The sequence below is a fragment of the Cyprinodon tularosa genome, unplaced genomic scaffold (assembly GCF_016077235.1).
Source record: "Cyprinodon tularosa strain WSP-4 unplaced genomic scaffold, ASM1607723v1 ctg888, whole genome shotgun sequence".
Lineage (NCBI taxonomy): Eukaryota > Metazoa > Chordata > Actinopteri > Cyprinodontiformes > Cyprinodontidae > Cyprinodon > Cyprinodon tularosa.
In genome coordinates, this window is record NW_024039660.1 from 168613 (window position 1) to 186982 (window position 18370).

General features: G+C 40.5%; 1 protein-coding gene across 1 annotated transcript in view; it reads left to right on the forward strand.

The window, feature by feature from the left end:
- The window catches only part of LOC119775656 (glutamate receptor 4-like), a gene marked incomplete at its 3' end in the record, with an annotated part of 127961 nt that overhangs the window by 73775 nt on the left and 35816 nt on the right, over positions 1-18370 (forward strand). Inside the window, exon 3 of the mRNA XM_038273707.1 lies at positions 12108-12347. Coding sequence (XP_038129635.1) covers positions 12108-12347 — 240 coding nt within the window. The remainder of the gene's footprint in view (positions 1-12107; positions 12348-18370) is intronic.

An 18370-nucleotide genomic window follows, 5' to 3' on the forward strand; every position in this document is an offset into this window, starting at 1 on the left:
GAAACTCGGAAGCTAATAAAATATCGGGTTAAATATCAGTGGGGTGGCCGATGTCCGATATTCAGTTTTAAGGCTGATACAGGCCGATACCGATAGGGGGCAGATTATATAGTGCATCCCTAATATAAAATATTTGAGACCTGTTCTCATTTTATTTATCTATAAAGCATGAGGTTGCATCTTAAAACAGGAAAAGTTTGGTTTTATTCGGCATAAGACGGTGAAAAAAAGTATAATTCATCTATCTGAGCCAATTGATTTTAAATGCTACAAACATATCTCCTCTGAGGCGCCTACATCATCTGTAATCAATTTCACCTCCAATCCGACCAACGTTCAGCATCAAGCTTCCCGATTTTTGTGACAGGCTGCAAGAAAATGTAGGTGGCAGAATTGATGAGTGTGAGGAAGAGGAGGAGTACGGCTTCATCTCTCCTTCCCCCCCATCCACCTTCTCTCTTTTACCCAAGGCATGTTCAGAGACAAAGTCAAGCAGACAGAAAGGGCTGCTGTACAGTGCACGCGTGTTCATGACGTGTGTCTCATGCATTATGCGGAGAGACCCTGCAATGACGTCTACAGAGACTCTGTCCCTCTGTGCACATTTGTGGGTTTCCTGCAGTCAGACAAGCACGTGCATGCAGCCTGAGTGCACAGAAGCACATGGCACTAATGCCTTATTCATTCTGACACACAAACACACAAATGCTGTGGAAATGAAAGGGGGCAGCAGTGTGCTCTAAGGTGCCAGGTTTAACTGTATAGCTGTAGAAGGTAGGTGCGCAACGGTGACATCTTTGTGTCAAATGCGGTTAAATGATACTTAATGCTGCAATTTTCTAATTTCGTTCTACCTATCTACGGTCATGGTTCTTTAGTTCACCTCTATACTTAGCCAAAGCTAGCAAATTAAAGCTGCCATTCTGTTACTTATACTTAATTTAAACCTGATTAAGATGTTTGTCTAAAACAAAATGCTGTGTTTTTTATGGCTTCAGGAAAGATAAACAAAGTACCTTCCTTTAATACACCCCCACCATGGACTTCTCTCCCTGCAGCCCTCTGGGAAGAGGCTTCGCAGCATTCGATGCAGGTCCAGCAGATTCCAAAACAGCTTTTTCCCCACCGCCATCAGACACACACTGACAACACCAAGCCAAAGCACTGCATAATTGCACCATATATGTATTTTAATGCTTTGAACGTCCATAAAAAAGCATTTTTTTGCACCATGTTTCTTTCTCCCACACTGTTTACATCTGATCATCAGAGCACTTTAAGTAATGGAAATATGAGAGCTGTACAAACTGAAATTTGGTTTTGTATACACTCTTTGTATACAAAATGACAATAAAAGCTGTCTAAGTCTAATGGTTGAGGTAGGCAGAAAGAGAAAATGGTACAAATGGTTTCTGCAAAAGGTTCTGATGGTATCAAAGCCAACCGATCTCATCGGTTTATAAAGCATTACCCCGAGAACTTCCTCCGCTGTAGGCCAAATGGTTCCAAGGGGCCACGTTTATTCCAGTTAATAAAAAAAAAACATTTTAAAGCAAGTTTTCTTCCTTTTACTTGTTCTGGAAAGCAACATTTAAATAAAGTAAAGTTGAAAAGAATAAATCTAAGAAAATGAAATGATGTTTGCATGAGGGTCACCATTATTCCCGCGTTAAACAGATCAGGGGGCCACACATGTTTACTCCAGGGGGTGCAAATCCCCTGGTGGTGTTCCGCTTTTACAGACCAGAGGCACTCATACAAGAAGGCAGTGCATGATGAGTGAGTAACACCTTGAGGCATTGGGACGACTGGATGTTATTTAGGAATATGAAAGTTCTTTGCTTAAGAAAAATTATATTTTCACTATTTCTTTCTTTAGTGTTTCATATAAAATGAAGTGGACTTTGTTTTTTCTAATTAAGAAAATATAAGAAAGTTCAGTGTGTGAACACCTTTAAAGGTTCTGTCCTTCCTGGTCCGAGAAGTGCATAATTAAGCTGAAAGGTGTTTTTGTTGGTAAATGTCAGCAGGCTGTCAGAGCAGCTTTTCATTCTACATTTTAAGCCAAAATGTTCTGTAAACCCTGAAGGACTTTGATCAAACGTCTGCTGAACCAGCGTCAGGCGTTCAAGCCTCTAAAACAAGTGGTTAATAATGGAGGCCTGTTCTGTGGTGCTCAGCTCGATACATTGATCCCACAGAGGTCTGTAACACTCATCGTCAAACTCCTCTATGCTGTGGGAGTGGACTGACACCTGGGAGGGGAACTATGTCACATTGGAGCGTCTGAATTACGCAGAGCTCTGATGATGCAGCGGTTCAAGGCCTGCTGGTCTGAGGACGGAGAGACTCTGGTGGTTCAGCTGCATTCCTGAAGCTCTGATAGGTCCAGCAAAGGGGCTTACAGCAGTCACACCGGTGCAGTGTGAAATGGCGGGGGGACTGGTGTTGCTCTGCTAGTGTGTCACACCCATTGATCAGGGCGCGCTGCAGTGGGCGTGTGGGCGCTCTGACCTGTTTGTGCAATGGAGTGTGAGGCCAGCGGATGCCGTTTCAGGGTCACCGCTGTGTGGGTCGAGTCCAGGAGGCCGTCCTGTCTCCAGCGGCCGCCCGCTCGCTGTCACTACTACTGTTGTCACATCACCACTAGGTCACATCTGTGTGATGCAGCCTGAATCTGATGGACGGCTGCTATTGACCTCCGCAGATTCTCTTCGCTCTGCCGTAGTTTCACAAAAACAGTTATCTCTCAGGCGCCAACGTAACATACTGGGACTTTTTTTATGGATTCTGATATTTGATGTTCTTTCACATACTCAGATGCAGTCATGATTAAAGGAATAAGCAGCATCATTGCTAGGATTTATTTTGTTTGGAAGCATAAACTTGTTTCTGCTGTTGTTTATAGATCTCCATCTGCATCCCTGCAAGGGTGATTGTTGGTTTAAAGGCTTCTTAGGTGCTTTTAATTGAGAAGGCAAATAAATCTGAATATATATTTTTTCTGCTATAGCAGGGTTAACTAAATAAAAAGGTTTCACACCCATAAATGCTCCTCAGGAACTCGTCTTCTGCAAACCAATTATGAATATATGAACATAACTTCCCCCGTCAGATTTTCTTTAAAGTATCGACCAGGGTTTTCTTGATGATTTTTAAGATTTTACGCTAAACAAGCTCCATTTCTGTCTGTCTGTCTGTTTTAAAGGGCTATATATAAATAAATAAAAGGTTTCAACCATACATTTTAAACCTTTTTTGGATTTTACATGTGACAATTTAAAAATTTGATCCGAAAAAGAAAGAATACAAAACTATTATCAACAATCCTATTTCAATTTTTTTATTTGTAGTCAGCCTCCATGGGTCTATTCTATGTAGAACCTCATTCCTCTGCAGATCCAGCTGCAGGTTTGTCTCTACAAACTGAACATCCTTCTTTCAGCCTGGCGTTAGCAAGCAACATACATTTTTAAACATTTGCTCAAATATTCTGTTTAATCTAGATCTGGACTTTGGCAAAGCCATTCTACAACATCAAGCTTCTTTATGCTTGTGTTATTAAATGTCCAAATGTCCGCACCTATGCCCCTCTGAATTTCTACACAGGGTACCTAGAAAAATGTGTAACTACATGGAAGGTATTTATTTTATTATTCCTCACTCCTGCAGGTGAGGGATAATAAATCAACATCTTTATAATTTAGCTCATAAATGTTACAATGGTGAAAAGATTGTAAACAACTCTTTTAAAGAAATATTGGATGACATTAAGAGGCTTTGAGAACATAGGAAAAAGCTGTGTTCTCAAATTTTGCACGTTGTGATCTACCCTGGCTGTAGCCAGATTGATATGTGTGGAACTGAGTTGAGTTCTACATTATCAATCTGGTATGGCTGCCGTTCAGTCTGTCAGTGAAAAGGAGGGACATTTAGTTCAATACTTGGAGCAGATTGGGTAACATGCCACCTAGTATCCGCCTTCCATTATACACTTTCAGCCAACTGGGTTGTCCATGAGAGCCACCAACGGAGACACAATGATCACAATAGGATTCATCTGCAGCTTCTTGAGTGTTTTCACAACTAGTGGGGTAAGCTGATAAATCAAACTTCTTCCAAATCCTGTAGGAAGAAAAGCACAGACATCTTTCCCATCTACAAATCTAGAAAGTGCTTCTCTTTGCTCATGTTTTGGGGGGCGGAAGTGGCGTTGGGTGTAGGAGTTGCCCTGAAATCGAAGGGTTGACAGTTCAAGCTCCGGCTTTCCGTGTCACCTGCATTGTCTACTGATGGTCGTCAGAGGGCCCAGTGGTGCCAGTGTGTGTATCGCAGCCTCGCTTCTGTCAGTGAGCCCCAGGGCAGCTGTGGATACAATGTAGCTTCCCACCATCAGTGTGTGAGTGTGTGGATGACTGACTGAATGTAGTGTAAAGCACTTTGGTCAGATCTCCTGACTTGAAAAAGTACAGGCCGTTTACAATTTAAACAATAAATCTTCGCTATTCTAGCTAAAACAGAGTTAATTGTAGTATCAGCAGGTGAGTCCTCTGGCGTAGCCATGTTTGTTATCCCCCGGAAAAGCCCTTCTGACTGTCGTCATTCCTACATGTCCCAGCCCAAAAAAACACTGTCCATCCATCCATCTTCCTCTGCTTATCCGGGGTCGGGTCGCGCCCAGACTTCCCTCTCCCCAGCCACTTCTTCTAGCCCCTCAGGAGGAACCCCAAGGCGTTCCCAGGCCAACCGAGAACATAGTCTCTCCAGCGTGCCCTGGGTCTTCCCCGGGGCCTCCCCCTGGTGGGACGTGCCCGGAACACCTCACCAGGGAGGCGTCCAAGAGGCATCCTAACCAGATGCCCGAGCCCAGCCACCCTACGGAGGAAACCCATTTCGGCCGCTTGTATCCGCGATCTCGTTCTTTCGGTCATGACCCAGAGTTCATGACCATAGATGAGGGTAGGAACGTAGATCGACCGGTAAATCAAGAGCTTCGCTCTTTGACTCAGCTCTCTCTTCCACATGACGGACCGGTACAGCGCCCGCTTCATGGCAGACGCTGCGCCAATCTGCCTGTCGATCTCCCGCTCCCTTCTTCCCTCATTTGTGAACAAGATCCCGAGATACTTAAACTCCTCCACCTGGGGCAGGACACCCCCCTGACCTGGAGAAGGCACTCTACCCTTTTCCGGCTCAAGACCATGGCCTTGGATTTGGAGGCACTGATCCCCATCCCGGCCGCTTCACACTCGGCTGCGAACCGATCCAGCGAGAGCTGCAGATCATGACCTGATGAAGCCAATAGGACCCCATCATCTGCAAAAAGCAGAGACGCAATCCTAAGGCCACCAAAACGGATCCCCTCGACACCTTGGCTGCACCTAGAAATTCTGTCCATGAAGGTAATGAACAGAATCGTGACAAAGGGCAGCCCTGGTGGAGTCCAACTCTCAACGGAAACGAGCCCGACTTACTGCGGGCAATGTGGACCAGACTCTGACACCGGTCATACAGGGACCTGACAGCCTGTATCAAAGGGCTCGGCACCCAGTACTCCCGGAGAACCCCCCACAGGGCCCCCTTTCACTATCAGGTAAACCTTTAATCTCACCAACAAATTGGCAAACATTTTCATATTCATTCATATCTTTTCAAGATGTTAGAAAGTAAAAATTATGTTACAGTTTTGAAATATTTAAACTTTCAGTAAGACAAAATATTTGCTTTACATCAACCCTTCTGTTTACATCATCAAACGTAATTAAAAACACTTCTAATTTATTTCTGTGAGTGTGTTCCCCTGCTGAGTTAAAGGAAAATGTAAAGAAGTGTAAAGAAAAACAAACCTTCTGAAATTATTCTACTGTAACTTTATGCTCGTTATCAAAATCATCATTTTTGTACAGATTGTTCAGACTTTTGTTCCCAGATAGAAATAGCCCAACTGCACCATTCAAGAACTTCTCTCCACATGTATCTACAGCTCATTCTAGCTGCATAAAAAGCCCCTGTGAGGAAATGCTTTTAAAAAATCGCAACCCTTGTTCCCCCATTTTTTCCCCTCATTTTCTCTTTTTTTTTTTCTTTCTTTTGTTTAAACAGAAAACCCGTGGCTCGTTGGTCACTGAGGGGCAGGTTAACATGCTCTGAATGGCACAGTGACATTTATTCATCCTACACTTGTCAACATGTTGGCAAACAGTTGCCTATATTTCCACATCCTGTAGACACAGTTTTTTTTTGCTATTCTGATGAATGTAAAGTCCCCCCTTCCCCCTGCGGCTCTGTTTTTATCTGGGAGGCTCCGGGCTGACCAGACTGATCCAAACAGTTAAAAAGTGACAGGATTTAAACCCGAACCGCTGGGCTGGAAAATCCTAAACGGGCTCTGGGAGCCGGTGATAAGTTCGTGATTCATAACTCCACAGTCAATCAATTGTTGATATGAAATTATTGAATGCTGCATCAGTAAACAAGAGATGGGGGACTCAAACATAGCAGGCTGCTCAGGCCTGTAATTGCTGCTCGCTGAATGCATTCACTTTTAATTTCCTTGACCACTAGGCGGGCAGTTTTCACCCCATCTTGGAAACACGGGGAAATTGTGAAATTCAAGCTCTCTAGTGCACCTCTGCATTGTTCTCTGTAGCTAGCTGAGTATTTTTGGGAGAGTTTATCCTTTCTTTTATTCTGTGCAAGTGTGAAATAGAAGTTTAATCCTTTTAATGGCTCTCCAGGTCATTAAGCTCAAACCTTTTCTTCTAGATGGTTGAACTAAAATGTCCTGAACTGCTTCTGTAGAACTTGATGTCAGGATTCTAAAGCTTGCTCCTTCAAACCAGACATACTGCAGCAATGACTCTTCTTCATATATGAATGCCTCTAACTGTATTCATGGAGTTGTTGTCATGCTGTCAGATGAGTTTATCACCAATCAGGTCCACTGATCGATAGTGTTGCATAAAACCTTGGAGCAGGCTGGTCAACAGGGACAGGGCAGGCTCAGAGTGTTGATAATGTGCTCAGTTCTTAATGCTTACGGTCATCATTAATGAAACTCATCACTCTTTATTTACTGTTCCCTGATTCTCCTCCTCTGCTCTTTGGGTAACCCATGTGCACCTGCAGGTAGCTGTGTGAACTTAAAACACAGGACTTTTATAATCCAGTCAGCTGGGACATTTGCAAAACCCTTACTCTTAGATTTTTTTTAGCATGTAAGGTACTTTTTGGGGGGGGAATCTGGGCAACATCTGCAGGAAGAAGGGTTTGCTTTGATAACGAACAATAAATCTGAATAAATAATCAATTAAAAACTCCAAAAACTTATTTTTACCATTTTAGTCCTTTTGTCTTCTTTTTGTTTTTCATTGCAGCAGTGTTACTTTGGGAGAATCTCATTAAATGCAGTTACTAAGACATGTTTAGTGATATTAATTAGGTGTGTGCAAAATAATCGTCATGACGATGCATCAGGATTGAAATTTTTGTGATCTACTGCATCGATTCTTGATGCCAGGAATCGATTCTTAATTTTTTTTAAATGAACAAATAAAATACATGAATGGTTGGTGCACATCCGACAAAAGCAAGTGGAATGCAACTTCCAGTCCAGTTGATGTCGCTTTGGATGTATTGACGCCCGCTACCTTGTGTCACAAGCATTCCCGGCCGCGGGATATTGCGACGAGTTTTCATAAACAAAACATGGAGGAGGCTGAGAAAATTCTCGTGGCTCCATCACATTTCAAGTCAGATGTTTGGATGCATTTTGGTTTAAAAACAAAAAAGGTAAAAAAGAAATTGATATGACGCATGTAATTTGCAAAAGGGGAAATTTCATACATTTGAATGTTTTCATTTCATGGGTTTAAAGGACCATTGAGGCCATGTAAACTGCACTGATTATCCTTATTTAGTTATTTTAAGTTTTATAAATCCTAAGCACTTTTTGTCAGTGTGTCCACTCCAGTAATATTATAGTAGTAATAGTAATAGTAGTAATAGTAATACTTCTGCTTTGTCTGCATTCAGAAGAGAGAGTTAAGAGTCATCCAGGTTTTTATGTCTTCAAGACATGCCTGTAATCTATCTAATGGGTTAGCTTCATCTGGATTTATAGAAAGATATAGCTGGGTATTATCAGCATAGCAGTGAAAATTAATCCCATGCTGTCTAATAACTCTACCGATTGGGAGCATGTATAAAGTAAAGAGAATTGGTCCTAGCACTGATCCCTGTGGTACTCCACAGGTAACCTTTGAGCATGTGGAAGATCTGTCATTAACATGAACAAACTTAAATAATCTATCAGATAGATAAGATTTAAACCAGTCTAGTGCTGTTCCTTTAATTCCAACTAAATATTCAAGTTTTTCTAAAAGAATAATATGATCAACTGTATCAATTGCAGCACTGAGATCCAACAGGACGAGCACAGATACAAGTCCATTATCTATGGCCATGAGGATATCATTAGTGACTTTCACCAGAGCTGTTTCAGTGCTATGATGAGCTCTAAAGCAAGACTGAAACTCTTCAAAAAGTTTATTATGGTGTAAGTGATATCTTATCATGTATCTTCGAGTAATGATAATAAAAACATTAAATATACATAGGATATAATCTTTCCCTGATTATATTTCTGGATGTAAATCAGACCAGTTGTTCCTGTCTAATGTTTTGTTTTGTTATGTTTAATAAAGACATAGTTTTATCAAACCCTGGTTGCGCTGTCAAAGCATTCCTCACTGAGAAGAGAACAATCAGACCCGGTTCTGTTCCTTGTGCTGAGGTGGGTTTGTCTGCACCGCTGTGTGTTTTAATTGGGTGTAGAACAGGAGAGGAGCTGTTCTCCTCTTGGTTTCTCTGACGGTTGTCTTCTGTACGAGGATCAGAAAAGATGCAGACCATCTCAGTGTCTCTAGTCCTGCTCTTAGTTTACCCCCCACCCCACCACCCCCACCCCGGTTTCTCTCTCACAACAGGAACATCTTGAGCTCTTCCTCCATTCTCTTTCTGCTGGTATCCACAAACTGGCAGAGGATGCTCATTATCTTATCTTCCTGTTGTTGTTCTGTGAGCGGAGAAGAAGAAGAAAAAAGGAGGGCAATTATAGTGCGGCTCTTGCAGCGAGCCCAACCTTTCTATAATGAGGAGATGTCCTCAAGCAGGACGGACTGCCTGTGTGCTTGCTGAAGCTTGCGGAGACTTTATGCAAATGCAAACTTTGCAATTTAATTCAAAATGTGACCAATAAAAACTGTTTGTTTTTGTGCCATGAAGCTTTTCTGCGTGAGCGCGACGTCTTCTGTTAATATATCCACAACAAGCAGCTTCATGATGAGAGCGTCAGAGGAAACGTCGGGTTTGATCTGCCTGCTGCACTGATACCTTTTAATGGAATGAAATAAAGTGATTTTCCGTTAGGTAATGATGTTTTGTGTTTAGGTGCTTTTCTTATGTTTGGTGTTTTTCACAACATATTTTAGCAATCAACAGTCTTTAACCAAATGAGGGGGGAGATCCCTCGAATCAAGCTTCAAACCTCCTGGGGGAGGACCTCTGCTAAGATTTAAAGCTTGCTTTTCTGAAATTTTAAGAAATATTGAATACCATTTTATTTGTCCTATTATATTTAGGAGAAGAATAAACATTTGATCTTTAAATCCTTCTAAAAGATGCTTTTCGATTTAAAGCTGTTATTACTGTATTATTACATGAGCCACAAACAGAATAAATGGCTTATATTCTTTCTAAAAGTCCAACCAATAGTTAATTTTTGGAATTTAACCATGTTATTTATTTATATTTTTTTTGTCGCAGCCATCCTAGATGAGCATTTTTTTGGAGATTACTGTTAGCTCTTGTTCTGCTTCAAGTTCTGCGCTTAGAGTGACCAATAGAAAGTGCTATGGTAGTATGCTTGTCTGTGCTTAGCTCTCTACCAAACAACTCTCAGTCTAGAGCTGGCTGAGCACATAATATCAGGCACAGGGGGCAGCAGTGGCAACAGGGTCTCTACCTAAATACGAGTAAATTGATCCAATATTGGATTGGTGTGTTGGGACAATTTAGTACCGCAAAAATAAAGACCAGGAGGACATCAGGGATCTACAGTCCGTCCATCCGTCCGTCCATCCGTCCGTCCATCCATCCATCCATCCATCCATCCGGGGTCGGGTCGTGGGGGTAGCAGCTTCAGTAGTGAGGCCCAGACGTCCCTCTCCCCAGCCATTTGGGACAGCTCCTCCAGGTGAATCCCAAGGCGCTCGCAGGCCAGCTGAGAAACAAAGACCCTTCAGTGTCTCCTGGGTCTCCCCCTGTGCCTCCTCCCGGTGGGATGTGCCTGGAACACCTCAGCAGGGAGACGTCCGGGAGGCATCCTAACCAGATGCCTGAGCCACCTCAACTGGCTCCTCTCGATGTGGAGGAGCAGCGGCTCTACTCTGAGTCCTCCTTGGAGCTCCTCCCCCTGTCTCTAAGGGAGAGCCCAGACACACTACGGGGAAAACTTGTTCCAGCCGCTTGTATCAGGGATCTCGTCCTTTCGGTCATGACCCAAAGCTCATGACCATAGATGAGAGTAGGAACGTAGATTAACTGGAAAATGGAGAGCTTTTCTTTTTGGCTCTGCTCTCTCTTCACCACAACAGACAGGTACAGACTGTCAATCTACCGCTCCATCTTCCCCTCATTCGTGAACAAGACCCCAAGATTATTATCATCAACCAGCCCCAAAAACAAAAGCACCTCCTTTGATGCGACAGTGGCGTTGGATGTAGGGGTTTGCCCTTAAATAGAAGGATTGACGGTTCCCCGACTCTGACTTTCATTGTTGTTGTGTCCTTGGGCAAGACACTTCACCTGTATTGTCTACTGATGGTGGTCAGAGGGCCTGGTGGGGCCAGTGTATGGCAGCCCCGCTTCTGTCAGCTAGCCCCAGGGCAGCTCTGGCTACAATGTAGCTTGCCACCATCAGTGTGTGAGTGTGTGTGTGAATGGGTGAATGAATGTAGTGTAATGCGCTTTGGTCAAGTCTCCTGACTTGAAAAAAGGTGCTATATAAGTACATGCCATTTACAACGGATCCGTCTCATTTTTTATCCCTATATATTGCTGCCACAATCAGGCAGAAAGTTCAAGGTTCCACTTGCATGGAAAAATCTACAATTCTTAAAATGACAGCTGTTTACTGGATCAGCTTAACAGAATCCAGCTTTCTTTTAGTGGCTTGTATGCATTTAATTTATGTCTTTATTTGCTTTTATTAAGGTGTTTGTGTAATTATGTGGGAATGGTTGTTGATTAAACCCTTTTCAACCACATTTTTTTCACATTTGGGAGAATAAAGTTTATTCTTGTCAATTCATGGTTAAGTGTGAACTTTAGTTTTGGATTTTTACAATTTCATCTTTTTAGAGGAAAGTTTTCCAAACACATAACTTGTTTGTAAAACTTGTTTATTTTCTTCGTAGCTTAAAAACTGAGGCCTTTACCGTCTGAGATGGAGCTGGTGGGATTTTGGTCATTTCACATTCTGATGAAATCTACTGGGATGATTGGAGAATTTTTCCTCTTGGGAATGAACATATCTGTAGAGTGATGGACTGAGGTTTTTTCCTGATAACACTTCTACATGTGCATGATCCTACATATCTTCTATAAATCAGTTGTTCAGAGTGTTATCTCTTCTTCCCTCATCTGCTGGGGTAACAGTATTAGAGCTAATGAATAAAAAAAGTTCAGCAACCTAATTAAGAAGTCCAGCGGAATACAATTATGAACAATATAGCATCCTCTTCAGAAAGTTTATAAACAGTAAGAGGCTTCTGCAGATCCGAATCAAGACAGACCAGTACAGAAGATCCTTTCTGTCTACAGCTATCGACACCTACAAAACTGCTTAAAAAAAAACAGCCATTTTTCTTCTTTACACACATATAGGATCTGGAGGAGTAAACTGACAAATCTCTACTCCACAACCATTCAAAAATAAAGTTTTTAAGTCTTTATTTTAACTATCACTATTTAGAGAATTAATTTCATTTCTTTTTCTCTTTGTTACTTGAATTATGAACTCTTTTTTTTTTTTTTTTTTCCTCCAGTTTGCTCGCAGTATTCCCGCGGTGTCTTCGCCATCTTCGGCCTGTACGACAAGCGCTCAGTCCACACGTTGACGTCCTTCTGCAGCGCCCTGCACATTTCCCTCATTACGCCAAGTTTCCCCACTGAGGGCGAGAGCCAGTTCACCCTGCAGCTCCGGCCGTCCATCCGGGGGGCGCTGCTTTCCCTACTCGACCACTACGACTGGAATAAGTTTGTCTTCCTGTACGACACAGACCGAGGTGAGTAACGGTCATCTTTCGGCTAATCGGTATGTTTCTGATGACAATCAGCTGTTGGTGTCAATTAGTGGGCTCTGTTTTCTGGTGAAATATCAACACAGTCAGATCAGATTCAGAAAAATCGTCAGAAAATTTGCTGATTTTTGAAAACAGCTCTTTGGTTAGGAATTACAACTAAAGCCTTTTTAGTTTCCTCATTACCATTTCAATAAGACAGTGTTCAAACTCAGATTTTCATCAGAGGTGGAAAGAGTACTAAAAAATTTTAATGAGTAAAAGTATCTTTACTTTGCCTAAATTCTACTCAGAGTAAAGTAAAATTACTAGTGCTGTCAATCGATTAAATTTTTTTAATCGCGATTAATCGCATCAATGCCTAACTTAACTCGCGATTAATCGCATTTTAATCGCACATTTTTTTCCTGATTGAAAATCATTTAAATACTGTCCATGACATACAAAAAAATACATACAGGCTAGGTTTGTGCCAATGTTCTTTTTTTTAAATGAGAACAGGTCACAGATACTGATTTATGCCATAGAAACATATGGCAAGAAGATGGGGAGGCATGTAGCAAAAAATAACAAATATGTAGCCAAAACAAAAAGGCCCTGAAAACAGGCTGATGTAAAAGACAGTCTTTAAAGTTAATACAGTCTTTTGAACAAAGACAAGCATTTTACCCTACTGCTATAAAATGTAGTACAGTTAACATTAGATGTTAATTAACCAAGATAATAATGAACAATTTTCAATCAATACATCAAAATCAATAGACCGACATCACTAGATGGAGGTAGTCTATGCTCTAGAAAGTTACTTTTCAGCCTCTTAACAAAAATGAGAACACACACACAAGCACCCACCCACCCACACACACACACACACACACACGATACTGACCTGTGGCGTACACAGACAGCAAGAGTGCCGTAGCAGATTCCATTTCACCTCAGTAATCTGTTTTCTCAGCGTATTTCAGGTTGCTACTAGTTACCAGACACTCAACTTGTTTGTTGGTGGTGGGGCTTAAAGAAAAGGCACTAGAGTCACCCAGTGTATGAGCGTCTTTTTTCCTTGAGGAGCTCCGCTCTCGAAGCCTATGAGAAATGCATACACTGGGGGAAAATAGCCCCGCCTTTCCGCAGGCTGCAGCGGGATGTACTTGGAAAATTGTACCATAAAACCACATAGCGTTAATCTCACGTTAAAAAAATTATCGCCGTTAAAATGGCGTTAACGCGTTAACGCGTTAATAACGCGATAATTTTGACAGCACTAAAAATTACCCATCTCAAAATTTACTCAAGTAAAAGTACAAAATGACTTCATTTAAAATGTAATTTGAGTAAAAGTTACTTAGTTACTTTGAGTTATTTAATGCAAAAAAAGGATGAGTCATGAATCGAATTGACCACAAGGTGTTTTAATCAATTTCAAGGCGTTTTTCAGTGGACATCCACACTTGCAAAAGATCAGCTGGGCTAAGGAACATACTTCCTCACAGCACAAGGACAGTCACAACCTGAACCATAAAGTGCAAACAATTTTTAATCCTACTGTCCAACAGACAACACCATGATAACGAACTTACCGCATCATTTTTTACGTAAACTGGATGTTGATGTTTTAAAAGCCGAAAGCTCAGTTTTGTTGGGCAGGCACGTGTTGCACTGCATTATCACATTGTTCCCTTTTGTGCATTTGAAAACAAATAATCCGTCCAAATATGGCCGATGGTTTTTCTGGCTTTCGTCTCCAGAATATGTTTCTTCTTCAGGCCTTTCCTCATCCGTACTCCCTAAGTTGTGATTAGCAACTGCCATCTTCTGAAGCGCAGCGCTGGATTATGAGACAATACAAAGGGTAAATGCAAGGCAGGGCCACATTTCATTTTTTCACCATCAGTATTTTTTTATTTTTTTTTACTCAGTAACGTGAGGGGGTTTTAAATGTAGCAAAGTAAAACTATTTAGGTTAAAATTTACTCGAGTAAAAGTAAAAATTACATAATTCAAAAACTACTCAGAAAATTACAACTTACTCATAAAAAGTACTCAATTACAGTAACTTGAGTAAATGTAATTCATTACTTGCAAACCCTGATTTTCATCAACTTCAGTCATATTCGTTTTATACTTGAAATATATATTTTCAATATAAATTGAAATCTCACATCAAAAGCACCTGCTATTTACCAGCTTTTAGGATGTTTCCATTCTTGTTCATTAAATACTAATAAAAGTATGACACCATATTACCTAAATGTTAGATACATTTTCTATAAAAGTAAAATTTCAAACTGTGGTCTCTAATGTACCATTTTCAGCATAACTATCATAACTATAATTATTATCTATCACTATTGTAAAGTAATAAAGAGAATAATTCTATCCAAACCAGCCTTGCCTTGAAAAAATAAGTAAAAAGAGGGATTAATTTCTCCTTTTCCAGAAGACAATAAGGAGATTGTTATTCTTTCTTGGTAGCAGCATCTAGCTAACGTTCATGTCAACTATGAGGAATCCTTTTAAAGCCACTCTGCATTCTAGAGTTGATTTTAAATCAAGCATATTGGAGGGTTTTCTTTCTGAAACAACTTTTTTAAGCCCAATTCACAGCATCACTGTCAGAGATCGTTGGGACTTGACTTTAGTTATCTATTAATTTATTTATTAAGCCATTCAGAGGTTCCTTGGGTCTTTATCTTGTGATCTGGAGGCTAGAAACAGATCGTCAGGCATTTTCTTTGAGGATTCTTTACTAAAGCCTCTGTCACACCTTGACAATTTAGACCAGCATATGCCTGACGTACGGAAAAACTGGCACACAAAAAAAAAAAAATGGCAGAAACTTTGACATACATTGGATAAGTTATGGGTCAGTTTTGTATAAGTTTTGAGCACGCTGAAACAGCTGGCATATGTCAACATACGGCAAATACGTTGAGCATGCCAGTGTATGCTTATACATGGGCCATAAATTACAGGTAATGTATCTGATCGTTGACATACGTTAATTGTAAGTTACTCATAATATCAACATATCTGACATGTCCTAGATGACCGCTGGACTTACAGCTACTCTATAATGGCGAATTGGCAGCGTTTTGGTATAAAAGGGGTTTGACGGGATTAAAGTTCTCCTCCAGACTTCATCCCCATCATAGGGTGAGCATAAAGGTGAGTGTGATGGATCCTCCCTGCGTTCACACCCACTACCAAAAAACTTCCTTGCAGACATGACCCTGAATCTGCTGCAACTGCAAACCTTCTTTCTGTCTTTTTCTTTTTTCTTTTTATTGATTTATTTATTAAACAGCAATTAGGTTAATACCGCAATCAAAGAAGTCTTTTATGCAGGCCAGGTGCCTCCGGGCGCATTGCTGCCCCCCTCTAGACACATTACACATTACTAGGCATTACACTGTTGTGTGTTATGCATAAGTTAGGCTGTTGTTGGACATAAGTTCTGGACTCGTTGTGAATACTCTATTTATACACCCCAAACATTTTAAAAATACATAGAAAGTTCTGCATATGCCAACATTTTAGGAGATTCTGGGACGTCAGGCTGGCTAAAACTTCAAGGTGTCACAGGGGCTAAAAGAGCAGAATTCACGCTTCCATTAACTCTAGCAAGTCCTCCATATCCTGCAACAGCAAAGCAGCCCACACCATCACACTACCTCCACCGGAATCATTGTGTGAATTATTTTCTGGTTCTGAAAAGGTTATGTTTTACACCAAATGTAAGTAGATGCATATTTTACTTTTTTGTCTCACTAGTCTACGGAAAATTTTCACAATTATCTCAGGGATAATTGAGATATGGCTTTATTTTGCAAGAAAAATATGAGAGACATATCTTTGTGTTCTTTTGGATCAACTGTGAGTTTGCCCTTGAAAGTGACCATTTTTGTCTGGTGTCTCTTATGATTCTTGTTGAATGATTTCTGACCTTAACTGAAGCATTAAAACTAGCAAAGCTGTAGGTTCTCTTCTAGGATGAGGTGCTTAGTAATTGGGTTGAACAGTCACTTCTAGTAAAGTTTTCCAGTCATAGGTTCTCTCCATTTGAGGATAATGGTTCTCATTGCCTGGTCTAGACTCCAAACAAGAAATTTATTCAAACTGAATAAAATTTTTGTCAGACTGAGATAACATTTGGTCCCGATCTTAAAAAAAAAAGAAAATACTGTTTTGATAGATCTGTTTTTGAGGAGTAGAAATTCCTCAGATCAATTAGAAGTCACATCTTTTATCGTTTGCAAAAGTCCAGCTCTTTGAAAAACTCGTCAGCTCACCATAGATAACCTAAAACCAATATGGTGAAGAAATCAGAACTTCACTTAAGCTTCCTCCTTTATATTGATTGCTTTAAAAATTTCCTCCCACTCTTACTCAGAATATCACTCCTTCAAATCAAAGAATAAAAAGCAAAAAAACTGCTTTTTGATTAAATGCTTTTGACTTTGGAAAAATGACTCAGCCAGTTTCCTGTGCAGAAGCCTCAGAAATTAGGCTTTAACCTTTTTCCAGATTGATAAATGATAATTTTTCAGTTATTTTTTCTCTTTAACAAATTTATTCAGTATGAAATCCATCAGTGCAAAAAGTCCCTGGAAATGTTTCCTGTTGGGAGAACAGTAAAAAAAAAAATGTAAAACTAACTCATTTGTGATAAAAAGGCTCCATGTCAGGAAGTTATTTCTGAGGTTATATTTCCTGTTCTGCTTCATTTCTCTGTTTCCTTTCTAAGTTATGATTTTAATGTTTAATATCAAAGTGAAACCTTTAGAAAGTGTTTTACTTCGTTCCCTACACAAGGATGACTACTCGCATTCCTGTGAGCAGAGTCAGCCGGTTTGTACGTATTCACTGCACCATGTCACATTTCCATTACGAGACAGAAAGGATACGGGCTGCTGCCTGGATCACATCTCCACATCTCGCTCTCATACATTTTCCAGAAGGCAGGCAGAGTTTTGCTCTCTCCTTCTCTGTGCCTCCTTAAATGTTTGAGCAGATTGGCTGAACGAGGCTGCAGCATGAGAACCGAATCTCCTCAGAAAAACTCATTCCCCGCCTCTCCATCTCTTATCTGGGGTCACACATGCTTGACCGGGTAAAAAGCCTTCTCTCCTCTCAACAAAGGGGATGTGTATCTGATCAAGTGTTCTCCAGAAACAACATGGGATCCTGTTTGAAACTGCGCCACCTTGCAGATGAGCCAAGGACGCAACGTGACTTTAATGCCGATGATTTCAAAACATGTGACACTTAAGGGTAATTGTGCAAAAACAGGAGGAGCACTTATTTCCTTGTATCCTAAGAAAAGGGCAAAAAACTTGGAGCAGATTAGTTAGAGGAAACTGAGCTTGATTAACCTCATGTAGACTAACGACAATTCAGAAAAAGAGTTGGTTTCATGGTAGTTGAAAGGCAAATGCCTGAAAATCATAAACTCTCCCTGTTTGCTATCTGTAAATTGAGAACCGTAACATTTCATTAATCAATTAAAGTCCTGCTTTGATTAATTTAATTGTTTTCAGTATCTAGTATAATCTTTCTTTTAGTTCTTAGTGCTACCTTTTTGCCAATTGATCTATATTTACCTATACAATAACTTCCCATTGTGTCATTTATGATTTCCTTAAATGCAGCTCAATAAAAATATAAAACCCACAAGCTCATATGACAAAAGTCTGCACACAAAACATGAAGACAAAATAATAAGAACATTTAATAAGACTTGTTTTAATTTAAGTAAGCATATCGTTTTGGTTACATTTATACTTTCCCAGCAATGAAAAGTTGCTGTTGGTAGACACCACCTGACTTTAACCACTAGCAAACATCTGTCTAAGTTGCTTGGAGAATTATCTTCATGTTTTGATTACAGCAGACCTACTATTGAACCAGTGAATGGGGTATTTATGGTATTTAATGTAACAGCATTGAACTTTTGTACGGATGGAGATATCTTGCTCTAAAGTTCTATATTTGGCTGTTGAAGGTTT